Source organism: Amia ocellicauda, chromosome 3 (assembly GCF_036373705.1).
Source record: "Amia ocellicauda isolate fAmiCal2 chromosome 3, fAmiCal2.hap1, whole genome shotgun sequence".
Lineage (NCBI taxonomy): Eukaryota > Metazoa > Chordata > Actinopteri > Amiiformes > Amiidae > Amia > Amia ocellicauda.
This window is the reverse complement of record NC_089852.1, coordinates 22,882,906-22,902,355: the sequence shown is the minus strand read 5'-3', so window position 1 is coordinate 22,902,355 and position 19,450 is coordinate 22,882,906. Positions and strand designations below refer to the sequence as shown.

At 41.0% G+C, this 19,450-nt stretch overlaps 2 protein-coding genes across 4 annotated transcripts; both read right to left on the bottom strand.

The window, feature by feature from the left end:
* Positions 1–54: 54 nt before the first annotated feature.
* Positions 55–5,298, bottom strand: psmc3ip (PSMC3 interacting protein). Of its 2 annotated transcripts, none has more exons than XM_066698524.1 (8): positions 4,997–5,298; positions 4,734–4,834; positions 4,309–4,398; positions 3,924–4,035; positions 3,347–3,531; positions 3,061–3,114; positions 2,116–2,175; positions 55–1,448 (listed from the first exon to the last, which is right to left on the bottom strand). In XM_066698524.1, exons 1-8 carry the CDS (start codon positions 5,019–5,021, stop codon positions 1,392–1,394), a joined length of 684 nt encoding a protein of 227 aa, XP_066554621.1. In that variant the 5' UTR covers positions 5,022–5,298; the 3' UTR covers positions 55–1,391. The 2 variants fall into 2 exon arrangements, with proteins under 2 accessions (XP_066554621.1, XP_066554622.1); XM_066698525.1 differs by having other exon boundaries at positions 3,347–3,492; positions 4,997–5,295.
* A 3,149-nt stretch (positions 5,299–8,447) lies between these two features.
* retreg3 (reticulophagy regulator family member 3) lies at positions 8,448–19,431 on the bottom strand. 2 transcript variants are annotated; one of them, XM_066698520.1, is made up of 9 exons: positions 18,617–19,431; positions 15,480–15,586; positions 15,133–15,163; positions 14,307–14,433; positions 13,696–13,780; positions 13,359–13,496; positions 12,663–12,742; positions 11,954–12,092; positions 8,448–11,253 (listed from the first exon to the last, which is right to left on the bottom strand). In XM_066698520.1, the coding sequence occupies exons 1-9, from the start codon at positions 18,874–18,876 to the stop codon at positions 10,700–10,702; spliced, it is 1,521 nt and encodes a 506-aa protein (XP_066554617.1). In that variant the 5' UTR covers positions 18,877–19,431; the 3' UTR covers positions 8,448–10,699. The 2 variants fall into 2 exon arrangements, with proteins under 2 accessions (XP_066554617.1, XP_066554618.1); XM_066698521.1 differs by having other exon boundaries at positions 11,960–12,092; positions 18,617–19,418.
* Positions 19,432–19,450: the final 19 nt, after the last annotated feature.

The window sequence follows — 19,450 nt, the reverse complement described above, 5'->3', positions numbered from 1 at the left end:
TTAGTTTTCAGAAGGAAATATTTTTATATGAATAATAAAATAAGACTCGAGGTGTAGGTGTACCCATCTAGTATTTATTCATACAGTAGAACACGGGTTGTCTTGGGAAGAAAGTATCTTTAAGCCACTAAACATTTGATACCCAGAATAGTATCCAAAAGGTATAGTGAACCATTTTAATTGGACTTTGGCAAAAAGTTAAAAGGACCAACAATGGCGTAATGCTGGAGTAAAGTATGGGTCACTGATCTTTCCTAGGTCGCAACAATGTTTTACTTAAATGCTCTTATCTAGTGTATATCTACTCCTCATTGTGTTTGCAGCCATCATTACTGATGAACCAAATCAGGAGATGGTAGTAGGGCTGGGAGTAAGGGGGCTCAACCCAGGTGATCCCTGCCTTTGGTCATCAGGCCTCTGTGGGGTTGGCTGGTGCAGGGTATACAGCCTCTCTCACCTTGAGTACCTACTAGGAGGAACAGGCTCTAACCAGACCGCGAAGACATGCAACATGAAGGAAGACATTGTCCAGGTAAGGGATCTAGCCTTTAAATAAATACTTCCTATAGAAACTCAACTCTGGAGTTTGCACCACCTGTATCCGTTTTTGTCAGCAACTCGGTTAATTTTATAGAAATCCAAGAGTTTCTGCAGACTAGGCACAGACAATAAGCATTGATAAATAAAATAAATGATTGCATTTACCAAAACCCTCCCTTCATTGATCAGGACTGAACATCTCCCAAGTCTTTATTAAGGGTAAGATTAGGAGACCAGCTGGACAGCAGCTCATCAAGAGTCTGGTTTGAGGACCCTGCCTCACAATATTAAATGGGCATGACTAGACCCCTGCCCTGTTTAGAGAGGCTTGCGATTGATCTTGTGTGTTGTGGGTGTGACGAGATCCAGCATAAAAAGGAGCATGCACTAACACCGAAGTATCTGTTGCCTGAAAATCACATTACGTTCAAAAAAACACGGGTGCCTTTTCACTCTCTTAATGGATGCGTTACACACAAAAAAGGTCCATTTACATATATTTCCAATCTGAAAAACAAAATGCTTCAACCCCCCCACCCCACCCTGACATCAACTGGGATGTCACTCAACATCAACTGAATCACTTTACTCTCCCACAAATCTAGACTTTTTCCTGATTAGTACAGTGAAACCCTCCTCAACAGTGGCACAGACTGAATAACTGGACTTTAAATCATCTCTCGAATACAAAGAACTCTTGATAAAAAGTACAGTACGCAAAGAGAACATTCATGTAAAAAACGCTTATTCCATTTAGAGGCAGCACTTCGAAATGATCATCTCTCATGAAGCTGTCCCTCTTCAAACAGGTTCCAAACCCAACAGGGACTATTCGGAGGTTTTCAGTCCCATTAAATACTAGGCACAGTGACTTTACAGTCTTCGTCAGTCTCTACACCGACTTCTTCCTGGATTTAAACAACAATGTTTTCGGTATTAATAATACAGATACACACAGTGTTTTAAATAAATGCACACAGAGATCCTTGTTGACAATTGATGACTATCCATATGTGCCCGTTTGTCTTATTACAAAGCACAATATCATGAACAATCTTGACCAGTTCTCAAAATCCCTAATTGAGTTTTGAGTTGCCACGTGAAAATCACATGGATCTGCACTGCGGTCTACAATTTTAAATGGTATGTATCAGGTGACTAGGCGTTGGATTTCAGTCACTTATTGACGACAGGCTCTATTATTTGGAAAACAAACCAACAGCAAAAACAATCCAATTTCTAAATTTAACTCAATTAAATTTTGATTGTTAAGCTGGAAATAAAATGTACAAATATGTCTCACTACATCTCCCACAGAAAATCCATGGTTCAGCCATCTTGCCCTGAACTGTCAGTCCTCTTGGTCGGTTACACAGAATCATAAGGATGTCAGCAACAAGAGAGAGATGGTTGTGAAGCGATTTAAGGTAGGAACTCTAGTGGAATGTCAGAAGCCTTTATTTCCTTTTCCATTAATGGCCGTTCATGTGAAGGAACAGCAGAGTTAGTTGTCTGCAGTTTTAATAAGCTCTTGCTACACAGACAGCAGAAAAGGACACCAAAAACCAGGCTTACCAAAAACTGCTTCTTGCTCTTTGGGTATCCCTCCAGAATGGCATCCATCATATCAGTTGCCTAGGAAGACAATTAGACTGAAAAACCTTTCATATTTTCAATTCCCACCCTCCCCTGAACATTAAATACACTGGGGCCTTCACATTTATCATTACCCTTGATAAACTGTAACAAGATGATGAATTAACAGGTGAAATGCAAGTGTACAATCATTTATTTTTGCTCCAATATAATTGACAATTGGGCCATTGTATGTAAAATGTGTTGCTCTGTGCAGTGGAGAAGAAAACATTGCACACTGGCATGTCTTCTATGAAATAATTTAATTGCAAATAAAATTAATATGAATAAAAGTGCAGGCCGAAGTGTGTATAAGTAAAACTAAACTGACAGTATGCACTAATATATAAAAATCATGTGTGTGTGTGTGTGTGTGTGTGAAGTGCACAGAAAATAAGGAAGTATAGTCAAAACATTATAATAAGTTTTACAAGCTATAGATTCATGTATATAAGCCACTTCATGCTTAGAGAAAAATGGGCAGTTCAAAAATAATCATAATTAAAAAAAATCTTATAGTTGATCAAATTAAAACAAAATACAGCCTGATCATTTTGGAAGTCTTAGTATTAAATCTATGTTACAGCTCTGGGGAATTTCAGACACTTGCTAACTGACAGTTCTCTCTTATCCTTACAGACGTCTTCAGTGTTAAATGAGGAAACACTGCTATTACAGATCATATACCAGTTTCATAGTTTCATATACCTTACTTTCCTATCTTAGAGATTGAAAAACTAGAACAGTATGACCCCCCACCCCCCCCACGAGACATTTCTTAAGTTTCTGTCTCAACATTACGGCCCAGAGCGAACAACCCGCCATCTCTCTCGAAGTTTGAAAAGAAACGTTTCTATCATGTAAGACGAAGGTGGAGTACTGTACCAGTCTCTTTCTTTTCTTCCACTCCTTGATGTACCGATTTCTTTCCTTGTACACCTGTCAATGCACAAAGCACTCATGTCAGATCAGAGAGAGCGTTCAGCCAGTATGAGGATCTACAGTCAGGCATGTCATTAAACATGGGTCATTGACCAATGTAAGACTTTTACCATTACTTATTATTGGAAAACTCCTCTACTTAAGACCCAGCAACGGGTTTAAATTAAATTCTATTTGACATCAACCAGCAGAAAGATTCCCTAAGAGGTATATTCTCTGGAAGCCTCACCTTCTCCTTCTCCTGGGGCGTGATATGGTTTGTGGCCAAAGTGATCTTCTCAAGTCTCTGCTTGTAGCCCTCACACTCCTTCTTCAGCTCTTCGATCTCAGACACCATTTCCTCGGTTGTCAAGGAGCTGGTGAGCTCCTTCAGCTCTGTAGCCACCAGACAATGAGTAAAGCTTGAGTCTGTGTCTTATGCCAAGGGATGCAGAGATTAATTCAAGCTTTGCAGGCTGACCCGTTCACTGAATTCTTCCAGTTACACAAATAGTCTCCTGTGATCAACTCTCTCAACATATAGAACAAACTACCGGTGAACTGTTGTCAAAACTGTTTTTTGAAATAAATAAAAACACATTTAAATTGTCTGGTAAACCAATTTAAATGCATTAAGGGGATCACAATTTACATGGTAGAAAAAGGTATTGCCCCCTTCAATTTGAAACAAAACAGGAATTGATAGAGCTGCTGACACAAGTATGGGAGCTGGGATTGTAGATTAATGGCTCCATTACAACAGAGCAATTGAATACAGACAAAAGATATAAGACAGGCGTGTGTCCAATACCTCAGGACAATCATACCTGTCTCCAGCTGCCTGCAGTTCTGCTGGACGCTCTGGACCTGCGAGTTCAGCTCAGAGATCTGGCTGTCCATGTTCTTCAACTCAGCGTCACTCACATCTGCAAACTGGGACTGGAGGACAAAAACATAATTAGAGTTATTGTAACACAATCCCAGCTTACCTACTCACACAAAATGGTAAACTGATACTAAACTCAGAAACTGTAATCAAACCCTGGGGTTGACACTTGGAGTCTGATTACAGTTTCTGTGTTTCTACAGTTTCTGAGGATCAACCACATTTTGACTCATCTGCATCTCCTAGGCCACTGATCTGATGAGCAAAAACAGGGAGCCCAAAACCAGTTTTCTCTCTGGATCTCATTTCTTGGTCCTCAGCCTCACCTGGTCTGCAAAGTAGATCTTCTGCTTGCCATAGACTTTCTCCTTGATCTTGCCCTGCTGAGCCAGCGTCTCCATGGCCTTCACCACTGCCTGGAGAAAGAGCGAAAACAGGCACAGCTTTGGTTTAGGAAAGCAGAGCATTAGAAAGCATGGTTGCCAACCTCTTAGCCTGTCCCAGCGACAGTGCTTGGTCATCTGATCTTCAGTGGGGATGACAGTTCCTCACAATGACAGAAAAGTTGCTCCCATCTCAAATCTAGATCTATAGGAATAGCTTAACGGGACCGCATAGAAAAACAAAAAACCGTGTTGTATTATTTCAAAAACAAATCGGCACAAACCAGCAATGACTGATTGAACAGTAGTTTAAAACTGGATAGGTTAACAGGACAATCTAGATGCGCGATCGTTGTCATCCGCCTCACCGTCTTTCCCAATCCGTGTTGTTTCTGCAAGTTTCCAAACACATCCTGAGCACTATACGGCCGGTTCTTTTCATTCAGGTAATTCAGGATGATAGAAACACCTAGAAAAAATAGACACATAAACCACTGTGTGTGTACTGCATTTATACAGTTGATAAAAAACATAATAGCTTAAATGATTTAGGCGGTTAATAGATCATTAACACAGGACAAGTAATAATACAACCCCCGAACGAGATCATCAAGAATGGCATTTCACATACCCGTAGCATCTTTAGATTTGCTCATGTCTCTCTCTGATCTTCAGACCTCCACAAAAATGTTGTTTCGCTACCTGTGAATCTGCAGTCTGGTATATAGTTGTATAACGACAAACGACAATTCCTTTGTTTTCGTTATGTATATCTGGTTTTACACTTGTTTAAACTACATCACAATATTTTAATATGTATAATGAGAAACATATATGTATATATATATATATATGTACACACACACACACACAAACAGCAACACCGACTCAAAGTGCGTTTGGTTGTTGTTTACAGCTGTGCAATTGAAACCCGCGCGTAGAAGTGCATTCTGGGACACCGGAAACAGTTGTTGACTTCCGCCAGCATGATAAATACTTCCGTCACTGAAACATCTGTACGCGCCTTGATCGACAGTACGCGTAGCTTAATACCATCTATGAATGCTGTAACTTAAATACTTTTCAAAAATATTTCATATTCAATCCAAATGTAAATAGTGTTGAACAATACTGACACTTCTTGCTCCTTGTTTGAAGTCGAGTCACGTTTATATGACCCACATTGAAGTGTAGACAGCAGAGCTATGGTCATAACCCGTGGGCCAGGGGGCTGTATTATTATTTAAATGCTTGTCATTCCAGAGCAAGTGAAATCAAACGAGAAACAGCACAGGATTGTCAACGACCAAATTGATTTCATTTTGATTGGTGTGATTTACCAAAGCGTGATTTCAAAATACTATTCAAAACAATGATAAAATGTAAACATACACATTTTTTAAATACACATAACTTCTTTAATAAGGTTTCCACATCAAAACATATCAAAACCAATTACAGAAAAAAAAAATCCAGTTACATTTTTACTGTACACACTTACTGGAGATACTACACTTTGTAAAACAGCAGTTTCCTGTGCCATACTGTAGTTACACATCTATGTTTGTAGTACACCCGGAATTTATGTATTTATTAAATCTCATATAGGCTTTATGTTTGTGTTACAAAAATACCTAAACAAAACAAAACCCCTAACTATTTAAAGTCAAATGATTGGTTTTGACAAGCCAAATTTAAGAATAAGAAACCTGCTGCTCTACAAATTACCTATTGTACTTAAATAATCATCCACATAGTAAACAATATTATACAACATAAAAAGTTATTGTTTGCCTGTTTTGATAAACCAGCCTCTTTATTCAATTTATATTTTATCCGGCTCTTTGTATGCATCCTGACTGAGGCTCATTTCAGGTTTATTTCATATATATATATATATATATATATATATATATACACACACACACACACACACACAAGATGACAGAAAACATGAGAGATAGAGGAAAAAAAAAATCCAAACGAGTCTTCAGGTTGCCCCATCCCGTTGGAAATTCTGAGGCTTACCAGTACACAATGAATATCTTCTTTGCACATTATACATCAAACTTTATTGAAATATAATACTACTAATAATAGTAATAATAAAAGTCTTCATGTTTCAACACTTCCTTTGTACATCTTCACACTACATAGCATATTGTTTTGTTTGCTTGAATACATCTTTTCACAGCAACAGCACTATAATTATATGAAATATAAAAATGCAGTCTGTAAACATGGTTTCTTATCAAGGTCTTTATCAAGCACTAAAATTAAGTGAGGGCAAAAATGTGCAAAGTGCAGTTTGTTTATCCCACAAGAGGTAATGCCAAACCTCAACCACTAACGCTATTAATGTCATGAATTACCTGCAATTGTTGCTGCCCTGACCTGCCCTGCTATTAAGCCAGCTATAATTTAACCATATGACTTAACCTGATTCTTCAAATACACACAGGAAGTAGGCTGTGATTTTGATGTCAGTGCACACAAGTGGTTTGAACGGAAGCCAATCGTCAATCCACCAACATAGCTCTTTCCGGAAATCTGTCTATGAGAGAAACAGGAATGGTTTAACTACACCTAGTCCAGACTGGTTAGTGATGCTTGTTATACGTTTACTTGCCAAGTGTGCCAGTACCCAACTGCAACCTCATGTGCGCTCGAAGAGCAAAACATGAAAGAATATATTTTTTTAAGTGGCGAAAAAAAAGGAAATTAACTACAAGAATCTTACCAGTGCATGTTGCATGGGTCATGTACTTACATTCGTTAAAAACAAAATGGGGAAATTACAGACTTATAGAGAGAAGAATTCTACTCCTAGTTTCATGCTTTGAAAACTTGTGCTGTTTTTGGGGGGGAACAAATCCAAAAACTGGATTTAAATTGAATGGCAGCATTCCAGAACCCCAACCCCCCACCATCTCCCAAGATGTCTACAAACATTAGGGGGTCTCATCATTGTAGCCCTTATGCACAACTCTGGAGCTACTGGCAGTAAATCAGCTTGATTTGAAAGAATACATAAATGCCAATCTCTCTTTGTAAGGTTGCTGGATCGGTCATAAAATTAAATATTTTTTTCGATGAAATTATTAATCTATATACAAAAACTTCAGCTGCTCTGAGGAATGCGCCAAGGGCTTCATAACTGGTCAGTATTCTGTTTTAATTAAAGCTGCAGAATAGGTTTATAAAGTACTGTAGCCTCAGAGGTGTTGCTTGATTGTCAGTTGTCAGAAACAGATTTGCATGAGAGCAAAATACACACAAATACACCAGTCGGCTAAAACGTCCTTGTTCTGGTCTGAAGACGCGTCTCTCACAGAAAGCAAAATAAAATGTGGCCACATGTTGGTTAATTCCATCTATTAATTTGGAGTATATTCAAACTTCTACAAAACAAAAACATGTCTCTTTCTTTAAAAGCCTTGGTTAACTGCATTAAAGAGCACTGGGAAGCTCGTTTACAGCAGAGCATATTAATGCTTTTATACCACAAAATGCTCTACCTTTTTATTTTATCAGTTACTGTTTGGAAGATAATAATTCTGCACTGGGGTTTACTATGCCACTGACCAACAGAAAGAAGACCTTTTATATATTTTTTTTTTATAAAATAGCAAGTCATAGATTGTTTGCTAGCTGTGGTTCAAATAAGATAAACATTACAAGTGCTGGGAGGCTGCTTGTAAATACTGTATTATGCGATCTGCAAAATGGGACAAGGGAAGGCTATAAAGGCTAACCCGGTCTCTTATATATGCTGTCTCGTTGCATTCCATACTTGGACAAGGCTTCAGGTACTGTACATGGAAGGTAGACCTGAACTTTAATTCACAACCCTCCCCCATAACAAATGCTCAGATGGGGGTAGGTGGGTTGCATAGTTCTTGTAAGTCAATAGAAAAGGCATGCAAGATACGAACTGGAGAGCAAGCTTTAGATTGCAAGGTTATTACTCGATTTATAGGCCAGTGAAAATGAGTCATCGGTATGTTTTATTGATCTCCCCTCTCCTTTACTGTACTGGAGGTGAGTCTGTGTCTCTGTGGCATTTTTAATGGCTTGTGATCTTGTTTTTTTTTTTTTTGCCAACACAGCAAACACGCCGCTGGGAAGCAGAACTGCTGTGGGTTTGGTACAGACACCTACTGACATCTCAAGGTCAGACCATTCAATCCACAGGAGTGGTGTGGCTCCATCCCAAGGCAAACTATATCTAGTCAATTCGGTGTATAGCTATTGGTCCTATTCTATAATACTGTACAATACTAAAACAAAAACAAAAATGAAAGGGGTGACATAAAACCCATCATATTTTCTTCTGCATTGTAAGCATTGTACCTGGTTAAAAAATACATATGACTGTTTGTTGTAATGCTAGTCACAATTTGTAATGTTTTTACTTCAAGAAACAGAAAAAAAAGTACAGAGGAAATCTTACACAAGAACAAATGTGTATACTAGGACAAGCACACGTGAGCAGACCCAAACATACATTACACACACACGCATACACCTCTAACTGCCACAGAATCCATAATAGACTCAAGACTGCAGTGTGTGAGAAAGTCAGGCAGCGTTATTGACAGAGTGGCTTGGGTGGGTTCTCTCAGTGAGGTAATACGCCAGTCTCAACTTAGCCTCTTGATAGGAGCTCACATCTTGATTATGCAGGGATTGCACTGATCTCAGCAAAGACATATGTATCCCCATTTTAAATGAACAACTGGAAATCGAGAGACCCACTACCCTACACTTAGAGTGTGCAGAATCTCATCTCAAACTTACTCACTTGCATCTGGTTTGCTTTGAATGTTTTGTGTCCTGATGGTAGTCGGGGGTTATATAAAGAGAAACATATGATTATCCTGATCTCAACTGTTAAGACATTTAATTGTAAAGACAAGTTAGACTAGTGTGGAGTAAAAGTGAAAGGTCACTTTCTTGTACTGTGCTGGGTAATGCTACTCCGAGTCTCTTAATCAATTTCAGCATTTATCTGTAATGGTTTGTCATCCCAATGATGCTTCAAATGTAATGTGATTTCATAAAATGGAATTTCTTGTAATGGAATTAAGCATTCAGTACTTGGGAAGCAGACATTCAATTAAAATTGAGTCTCTTCATTTTGATTTCACTCCTATCGTGTAGTTTCATAGCACACCAATGCAAACCAGGTTTATAAGCCATTTGCTCTTTTGGAAAACGACAAATCTTCGCTCACAACTGGAATGTGTCAAGTTTGGTCCCTGTGTAACAGTCCCAGTTGCACAGTGAAGCACAGCAGGGATCCCCAGACAAACGCTGCATTTTTTGTCATTCTGTACCAGAAAAAGGAAAGAGCCATACAACTGAGATCCCAGGGGGAAAACAATGAAGCGCTCTGGTGCTAAAGGATGGTGCACTGGGAGACTTTTCTCTCAGTTTTCAATTGTGGTTTTAAAGAAAACAGTTAGGAATAGCTACCCATGTGCTGGTTTTAGCCTATTATTATCATGCTTCTTAGGAGATCAAATTACTTTACAGAGCCCTATCTTTTGAAGTTCACAGCATTCTCTTTATTAATGTTCAACATTGTTACACCTGTTATCTATGTAATCATAAAATGTTCTGGATTTTTTTCTGAACGACCCTTTAGAGAAAGACACATTCAAAAAATGTACAAAGACAGCTACAGCAACATTTTTGTGCAGATTAAAACAACTTTGCTTTTTAGCCTGAGGTTTAGTATTTAGGACTGACTATGTGTGTTGTTTTGTGTATAAAACTTTAGAAAACACAAAATAAAATGTGGATGCAAATTAAATAATCTCTCTGTTTTGGAGGTTTGATCAGCTTATTGTAACTGTTGCTCCAACATGTTAGATTGGAAATATAGTTTTTCAAAAATGTATTCTGCAAAACACATTTGGCCAACATAGTCACACTGCTTCCGAGATGGTATAGGTAAGCTCTTGTTTTTATAAATCTTGGACAAACACATGAGCTGCTGTATGGCTCATTCTACATATATCCTTTATGTGGACATTGGCATGGTTGAACTTGAGACGAAAGGAAGCAGTGAGGAAGAATAAGGTCAAATAAAATAAAAATTAAAATACTTCACAGTGATATTAACTGCAACCAAAACAAAGACTTTGGTCGCCAAAAACCTCACGTCAAGCACACGCACGCATGCACGCGTGCACACACACACACACACACACACATACGCTTTCACAGCCACACACAGAATACAGCACATTGATAGTTAGACATTTACACCACGAAGAGAGTGAATCAGTGAGAGAGAAAGAGAGGGAAAAACAGAAAATAAATAATTTTACTGCTGCTTTCCCAGGAAGTTGGATAGAAAGCTGGTTCCCAAGTTTCTCTCCTGCTGTTGCTGCTCCTGCTGCTGCTGCTGAGGTGGCCCGGACCGGCTGGCCAACACGAAGGGATCCATCTGATTGAGCTCGGACTGATCCAACATCTCGAAATCTTCCCCTTCCAGGTCAGTGTCGAGCTCGGAGCTGGACTGCTTGCGGTACCCCCGGGGGGCTCTCTGGGCACTGTCTCTCCTGGGCTGGACGGCAGGCTGGACGGCCCCGGCGAGGGCAGCTTGGATCATGTTGCTGGCGATCAGGCCTGCGAGGTCTGCGCTGAAGGTGTTCGCGGAGGGGAGGTCCACGTCCACATCGAAGTCGTCCTGGTCGGAGTAGAGGTGGGTGTCCTCACGGGACAGAGAGTGCCGGGTCACACCAGGGAGTCCCAGGCTGGGGATCCCAATACTGGTGTCGTCATCGTCGTCAAGCAGTGTGGCCTCCGGGTTGATGGAGGGGAAGTCAGGAAGATCCCTGGCAAAGGATTCTTCAGGGTCACTGTGCCGATCAAAGTCTGGGGGGGTTGAGAAGGAGAGAGTATCAAAAATTGCACTAAAACAGTTGGATTGCATCACTGAAGTTGATTTACATGGCATTCAAGTTTGCAAGATTGTGCAAAACTCAACTCAGCTGTTCTGCCACTGAAGAAGAGTAACTACATTTTTTGAAGCTATGGCATTAAGAGCAAGCTGGTGTTCAATCCAAAATTTTAGTTACTCTTCTTCAGTCTTTTCGATTTTGCCAGCAGCCAGATCAAAGCAAAGAGCCTTCATGTAAAATAATAGCGGTGAAAATGGGTGGTGAAAAACCTTTAATGAATACAAACCGATGGTTCTTTTGGAAAAACAGGGTGATGGGGCCATCGAACGTGCATACAATTTTCGTGATTTTTCTGATTTTCCCCAATGACTTCCAGCAAAGCAGCTCCAGAGTTAGCACCCGTGTGAAGTCATGGACTATTTCTCGATCTCTGAATTCTGGTACATAGAATGAGCTGGACATGAAAAACTCACTCCACAGAATACGTTTCTACTTTTAAAATAACCTGAGAAATTATGGATTTTCGATGGAGTTCCCCTTTAACTCTTGAGGCTGAGGGCTCCCGAACATTAGTTTGAAACTCCATTTAACAGTGCAGTGATGGGTGCTTAGTGATTCTGGTGCTTCAACACTGCACAGAAGCCCAGGATGACTGACTGCCCGTACTCGCTCACCGTTACCTTCCGATCCTTCGGTGAGTGGGGTCTGGCCCCGGGACAGGTTGAACGTGCCGTTGTCAGTGTAGGACACCTCAGCGTCTGAGTGCTCCGAGTCGGTGATGGCAAGCTCCCTGGCAACCACCGAATCATCCAGCTGTGGGCACGACAGAGATGCTCAGTGACAAAATCCTTGTCATGTGTCTAAAGGGAAGATTCTAAGCTTCCGTGTGCTTTTACATACAGGTTTGCGGAGAGTAGCCAGTTGTGTAAAGGCAGGCTTTCTTTGCTAAAGCTGCATTGAGGACACGGTACATGTATTTAGATAACAATTCAATTTCAATTATAATGTGGATTGTCATTGTGATGTTCTCTAAATGCCCCTGGTCAATGAGGCTCAGAGTCTGATCGTGTGACCAGATGGCATTTTGTTTCACTTTATGATCTGTAGTACTGTGCAAAGCTACCAATTCTGTTCTAATTGAATCTATGCTCTATAAAATACTCATATGAACTGTTATGCTTATTAGAAACCTTATTAAAATCAGGGACCGTTTTTCCCTTGGTAGAGTAACCCGGCAGAGCACATAATTTACCGTTACTGAGGAATCTTGTGGCTCCCTTTGTGTGAAATTGTCATCCTCTCCTTTTATATATTCTGGAGGTTTACTGCCAACTCTAATTCATCCTAGCAGGTACTATTTAATGCTTTGGGCTTTTTTTATACCTTGGGACAGAAAGCGGCCAGCTCCTCCTCACTGTCGCTCCCGTCTGCCAGCAGGCCGGGCCCCAGTGATTTCCGTAGAACTGCAACCAGAACACACAAAGGGGTCAGTCCTGCGGAAATGATCCCCTCCCCCTTTTTTGCAAGCCGCTTTTCACCGCTAACGAGAGCAGGGAGCCCAGCCAGGAATGCTAGTTGCCTAGGCAAAGTATTTTCTCTTTCTACTTTTTTCTTTTTGCAGAGATTAGGCTGTGAAAGCCATCAAAAACAGAACACATTTACCACTCGTTTATCACAAAGGCGAGTTCCGTGTGGTTCCTTGCATTTTGTTTACTCACTTCATATCCTATTGTGCACAATTCTTTGTAAAGGTGTGGTAAATTCAGTCACACCTTTCTGCCAAGGCACTAGAATAGAGATGCATGCATTCTATAGTAGAGACTGGATTCGGCAGGGATATAGGCCGATTCCATCCCTTTTCTGCTTAGCTATGGAAATATGGGAACTGTGACTGATTAACTATTATATTAATATTCTAATACTTCAATTAGATAATAGAGAGAACTATGCAATGATAAGTACATAATAAAAGTATGGATTGTATCTTAGCTGCTGTAAGTTTACTAAAGGCTAGATCAAAAGCCCACAGCGGCACACAAAGTGAGGGGCATGTGGTAGTGGGAGCACCGGTACACTCACATTGGTTTTCCTTCTGCTTGGACATCATGTACCCTCGGACGCTGAAGTCCAGCCTCAGCAGGGCTGGCTCCAGACGGGCACAAATCCTCTGCCCCACCCTGTGGTACGCTGCCAGGGGGCACAGCAGCACTGCCAGCACTGGAGCAGGTGAGAGAGAGAGAGAGAGAGAAAGAGAGAGAGGAGAGAGGGGGAGCTCAGCACTGCAGCAGATGTGTGTGAATCTGTTTCCTCGCAAGTTTTCCTTCTCATAATTACTTTGTTAATATGAATGTGGTCTGTTCACTGTATTCCATTCCCTTTATACCTTCTTATATGAGCAGGGTCAGTGTATACTCACCAGCAGCATAGGAGAGCAGCAGTCCTGGAACATAGCGCCCCAGCACTGCTAGAAACGTGAAAAGGCCGCAGACTAGGAGACAAAACTGAGAGAGGAAACGGCCGTGACCACCAGAGCATCATTAGGTTTTTTTGGTGTTTATTATTATTTGGTGGTTTATCTGAATTACTTTTGTTTTAAAAACCTGATGGGATTGTCCAACACATATACAACTGCTAAGCATAGGAGAGAGTGACAGTACAATATTTAATTAGATCACCCAGATAAGCAATTGTGTTATTAAAAACACTACTTGTGCAAGTTTACCCTGGTAAATGTAGGTAGGAAATTTGCACTTTTAACATTGCTTTACTGTGGTGGTTTCCTATGGTTAACATGTCCTCTGTGTGCTTGTCTACACTATCATAACTAAGCCATAGCCTACCATTTTAAACATTGCATCTAAATATTTATCATGGTATAGCATGTTATTCCCCCAGTCCAGTGCAATAATGTACAGTGAAGGCATGTTGAACCCATAGGAAACCACTGTGAAACTATGGTAAAAAAAAGTGAAAAGTGTAATGGTAGATTTACCAGGGGAAACCCACATTAGGGGAAGGGTTGCTCACCTTGCCAGGATTGTGTTGTTTGAAGTGCAGAAGGTTCCTGGTGAAAGTTGCTCCGGTGACCCACCCTTCAGCCACGTGGTGACAGAGCTCTGGGACACTGAGCAGCCCAGGATGTACCACACCCCAGCTGACAAGCAGGAACGACACACAATTAAGCTACTGACAAAGTCCACTGATGACAATCTGTGGCAGTACAGCATGGGCCACTGTTACTGGTTCATCAATGTGTTCTGCCCTACAGCAAATTCACATTCCCCCACGTGTGTAGATGCAGTTTTCTTCAACACTTTAGGTACGTTCTCCTCACAGCAATTTTCCACTTCTAGCACTTTGGATTACCTCATACATCTAAATTCCGTTACGTATTCAGGCCTATAGCTGAAATATGTCTATTTTGTCTCTTAACATCTAAATGCATCATAAATACAGAAAGTTAGGGAACTGGGTTAAAAATTTTTTCCTGGATGAGTACTCACATCTTGTTACATCAATAGAATGATTACCCCCGACCTCTGCACTTCTAACATCTAATGCAGTATCTCACCCATGACTACTGCAATTCACATGTTTACAAGGACTGGCGATTTTCCGAGTGTCCTACATTCTTGAGCAACATCCCCTCCAATCAAATCTCATTAGTCAGTGCATGTAATCTTTGCCATCAAACCAATGGGCATCCCAAACCAAAATCAGCACGTTAGTGTGCAGTGGATTGGATAGCTGCCTCAATTGACAACATCTGGTGACTAAGCACTTCTGCAGAGAATATAATGATTTAGATAACACCGGGTTTTAAATTCACACAAAGCTGGACTGATCTACCTACCTTTCGTTGTCACCTCCATCGGACTGTTTGACTGCAAAAATAATGAAAGACAGCTAGCTTGGTTAGGGTGTTGGTCAAATCAATCATGCTCTTGTTTTTTTTTTTTCTAGAGAGAGATTACAACCTCAGATGTTCAGATTTATGAGTAAACGAAATTGAGATCTTGAATAGTTTTCTACTATGGAATATAAGTGGGGAAAACAATGGCTCAACATTCCAATTACTTTAATTTTAATCCAGTGAGCACCTTATGTTTGAGTTTGGGGGAATTAAAAAATAATAATAATAATAAAAAAAAAAAAAATAGGATTGTGATTGAAATTTGGAAATGAAGCCGGATGTCTTACCTCTGATCTCAGGCCAAATTCTGTTCCTCCAGGTATGGACACACACCGCCACGGCCAACCCGGAAGAAAGGAGGAAAACCAGACGCAGAGACGTCAAGGCGAAGAACCTGTCAAAGAGAGAATTTCACTGAGTCTCTGCAGCATTCTAGAAGTACAAGTGCCAAGTCTTCAGGGTAGGATTGGATTGGGGGAGGGAGTGTGCGAACATAATGGATGAGATGAGGTAGTGCATGCATTTATCACTGCATAACAGTGGGATTCTGACAACCCAGATTTTTAGTTAAAGAGGGTTGCCAGATTTTGATGAAACAGGGCAAAGGACTTCCCCCAGCTAAACACACATCACACACTTGATGCTAGAATGCCTGGGTGCATATGCTTGTGTGTGTACAGTATCAATCACGTGTTTATGCTGACTGCAGTTTCCTGTCAGCAGCAGCTGAGGCAAAGCCCTATGCTGTAAGAACCACACCTGTGATTCACAATATGGTGAACAGGCGGAAACCTGCAGCCTTCTCTCTTTTTTTTTTAAATAATACCACAAATATGACTGAACACAGCCCTGCAAGTGCATCTGTGCTATCAAATGCAAGGGTTATACAATCGCTGCCCCTCCCAAACTGTCTGAACAGGGGGTGACCCTTTAGGAAGAGACTGACTGCAGATTCTCGTGTTATAAATTCGATCCCTTCAGAGTTCAGAGATGACTATGTATTTCCGAAAGAGGTTTCATATCAAGCTGGAATCAGAGATGGTGTTCCTGTCAACCGCTTCATGTGTTGTTTGAAAGACACTGTAGGTTATTCAGCTCTGTTTTTGTGCACAAGAACTTTAGAGCAGTGTCTCTTCATGTCAGTGAATCAATTATTTTGAATGAATGAGGGGGGGATTAATGGCTTAGGACTGAATGTTCAATGTGTATGGACCTTTTGGCAATGCATAGGATACATTCAGAGGCAAACCGCTGCACACAGACAAGAACTAATCTTGAAAAAGAGCTTAATTTAAAGAAAATAAACTAATTTACAACCTTTTTCAATATGTAAAATACTGAAGGAAGGACACAAAAAACTCTCTTCAGTGGTAGAATGAATATTAAACAGTTCAGTGCCTAGCATTCATATGTACCGACACACCACAAATGATTTTCATCACTTGAAAATCTTTCTTGAAAACTATTTTAGTTTTGTATAGTGGATTCCATCAACTTCATTTAAAGATTTATTCATGTACAAGCAACCCCTGATTCACAAGCTTTCTACTGAATTGTACTTCTCAGTTTCTTTGCTGGGGGAAAAAAATAATAATAATAAAAGAGAATGCAATTTGTCAGGAATGACTGCTGGACCGGTTAATCAAATAAAGTTCACATGCTTGAGCTCAGCAGATAAGTGATCAGCATTCCCCCAAGGCTGGTGTTTCCACACACAGTAAGAGGAATAAAAAAGGCAATGATTAATTGTGGTTCTGAACCTGGATCACTGTGCTTCAGCAATTGCCATGTGATTTACACAAAAAAATCCTACCTCGGTGCCTCTTTTATAAAGCAAAATTGATTCATCCCCTGTATTCAGACTAGAATTCAATCTACCTTCTATATGATACACTTTTGTCAGAGCTATAGTCCCTTATTATATATAGTCCTGCCCACCTTAAATCTTAGCAAGGTGAGAATTAATACCATTATACAGACTTCAGATTGGTAACTGAACAATCCCAAATCAGCTGCAGCATATTGGGCAATGAATGGAGTCTAGGATTTCTCTGATTCAATAAAGTGTGTAGTTATATTATGTGGTCAAAACAAAGTATACTAGGTGTAGGATATGAAAGTGAGATCATGGTAAAGCATCGTCAGGTATAGTAAATATTGATATAGGCTGCACAGTGGAAAAACACAGTATAGCAAAGTAACTTTAAGATATAACTATGAGAGCTCAACTGGCAAATTACTGTGGTAAAATTGCATTAGGTATTCTTAATTCTTCATTGTTTTTTCCATTCCTTTATTTTCCATATTATTTTACTGGAAACATCACACAAGAATTGTTGGATGACACGGTGTAGGCTGGGAATTCAACATTATGAAATCCAAAAAGCAAACATCCCTTAGTGATGGTCTTAGACTTAAGCCATTCTACTGTGCTGTGGCCTTGGGCAAAATTATGTTTGATCACCTGACTACATTTGCTCTTCAACTGGTTAACAAGGGCCTTGTGGGTCATGTATTCTGGTGCTCCTGCGAAAAGGTGCACCAACAAATAAAATGACTGGGTGGCTTTCTGTGTCCCAAAACTTTGCCTCAGTGTACCAGTGAGCAAACATCCATGCATAATGTCCTGTTCTGTGCTGCACTACTTCAGACATCACCTGAAATGTGTCGACATCTGCCTATTCATTTGAACTGCATTGGAACTTGAACTTGAAAAGAATTAGAAAACATTCCATCTATAAATAGGGGATTCTAAGTGTCCTAAACCAGACGTGTAGCTTAGGAGCAAGCCGATGCTCCCATTGAAGGTTAGTTCCCCTTAGCCTCATTGCAATTATTAAAACAGACCATCAAGACTCAAATTGTACCATGAACCTAGTCACCTGTATCAAGAACGATGGCAACCAGCAAAACCCTGCGTCTAAACTCAGTTCTCGCTCGGTGTATCGTGACTGACAACGATAAAGAGCGACTGATGGACTCGTCTGAATCGTGCCTGACTTTCAAACATGCACGTCACGAAAAGATCTTCGCCGGTGCAGGAGGAGAAGACTGCCATGCCTCCTCTCATACACACATCCCCTAATCCGCCGATGTTCAACTTGCTAATAAAACACGGCCATGCCTGGGCTAAAAGACCAAAAAAAAAAAAAAAAAAACACAGACAGCAACCAATGTACAGCACAATGCAGTTTAAGGTCTCTAAAAATAGCCGTTCTGTTTAACCATCTGTTTCTCATCCTAAACTAACGGACGGGGGAATGAGTCCTGTCCCCAGCATTGTCAGAAAGCGGTTTCTGTGTCGTGGGGGACAAAACAAAAGGTTGCATTTTTATTTGACGCCTTAGAAATATCACATACATGTGGGTAGCTCTGGCAGATCCTTGCTGTTGTGCCTCAACCTTAGCCAGTGGTGAACACTTACCAGAAGACAGCGTTGACCACCAGGTACAGGAACACGCTGTGCACCGGTCGCTCCCACACCAGGACCGACTGCAGGTAGGTCAGTACGGGCTCGTAGGGTCCCAGCGCCTCCTGCAGCGCCGCTTTGACAGCTCGGACCTGGCCGTCTCTCTCGCTGGAGCCCGGGCGGCTCCGCAGGCCGACGCTTCCCCCTCCATGCGCCGACAGCGGTTTAGGGTCTGAGGCTTTCGATTCATCTGCTTCTCCCCCCACCAGCGCCATCTTTACATGGATGTTAATATAAATAATAACCCCACCGCCAGTACCCCCCCTTAGGAAAGAAAAAAGACGCGACTGCTCAGTAGATCAGCCCTAGCGCACACTAATTCACGTCCCCCACAGCTTCCACTGACATGAAGTGTATACAAAACATGACAACTAAAGCTGCCTCATTTTGCAGACCAAGCAAACGGTATCATTGCGGTCGCCTGCGCCTCTGTAGATCCCCCGGCGTTGTTTTGTTGTCCAAATTAAGTCCAAAAAGGCGGCGACAACTGTGCATGTGTTGAGCGGAGTTCAATTCCGTGTCCTGTCAGAACTACATCACGGACAGGATATATAAGACCACCAAAACATGCATTTCTCCCATAAATCGAGGCCACCTTCGCTTTGATATTGGTATTTAATTGCAGATTCCGCACTCCCAATATGGCGTAACCAAATTAAAAGTGCTTATTTTTTTCTTACTCAAATTCCGTACAAACCCATTCGTCGTCAGGACGCAGCGTGTTACGCACACTCACGCAACCAATCAGAGCGGCTGCTTGCTGTTGCACCTCGCTTCAGTATAGTCTAT

What these genes read in the sequence shown, in the direction of transcription:
- psmc3ip (XM_066698524.1), bottom strand. Translation starts at nt 5,021, where the DNA reads ATGAGCAAATCTAAAGATGCTACGG. An exon ending in CAAATCTAAAGATGCTACGG is followed by an intron (nt 4,835 to 4,996) that starts GTATGTGAAATG and finishes TATTTTTTCTAG; the next exon opens with GTGTTTCTATCATCCTGAAT. An exon ending in AACACGGATTGGGAAAGACG is followed by an intron (nt 4,399 to 4,733) that starts GTGAGGCGGATG and finishes CTCTTTCTCCAG; the next exon opens with GCAGTGGTGAAGGCCATGGA.
- retreg3 (XM_066698520.1), bottom strand. Translation starts at nt 18,876, where the DNA reads ATGGCGCTGGTGGGGGGAGAAGCAGATGAATCGAAAGCCTCAGACCCT. An exon ending in AACAACACAATCCTGGCAAG is followed by an intron (nt 13,781 to 14,306) that starts GTGAGCAACCCT and finishes TTCCTCTCTCAG; the next exon opens with TTTTGTCTCCTAGTCTGCGG. An exon ending in CGAAGGATCGGAAGGTAACG is followed by an intron (nt 11,254 to 11,953) that starts GTGAGCGAGTAC and finishes CAACCCCCCCAG; the next exon opens with ACTTTGATCGGCACAGTGAC.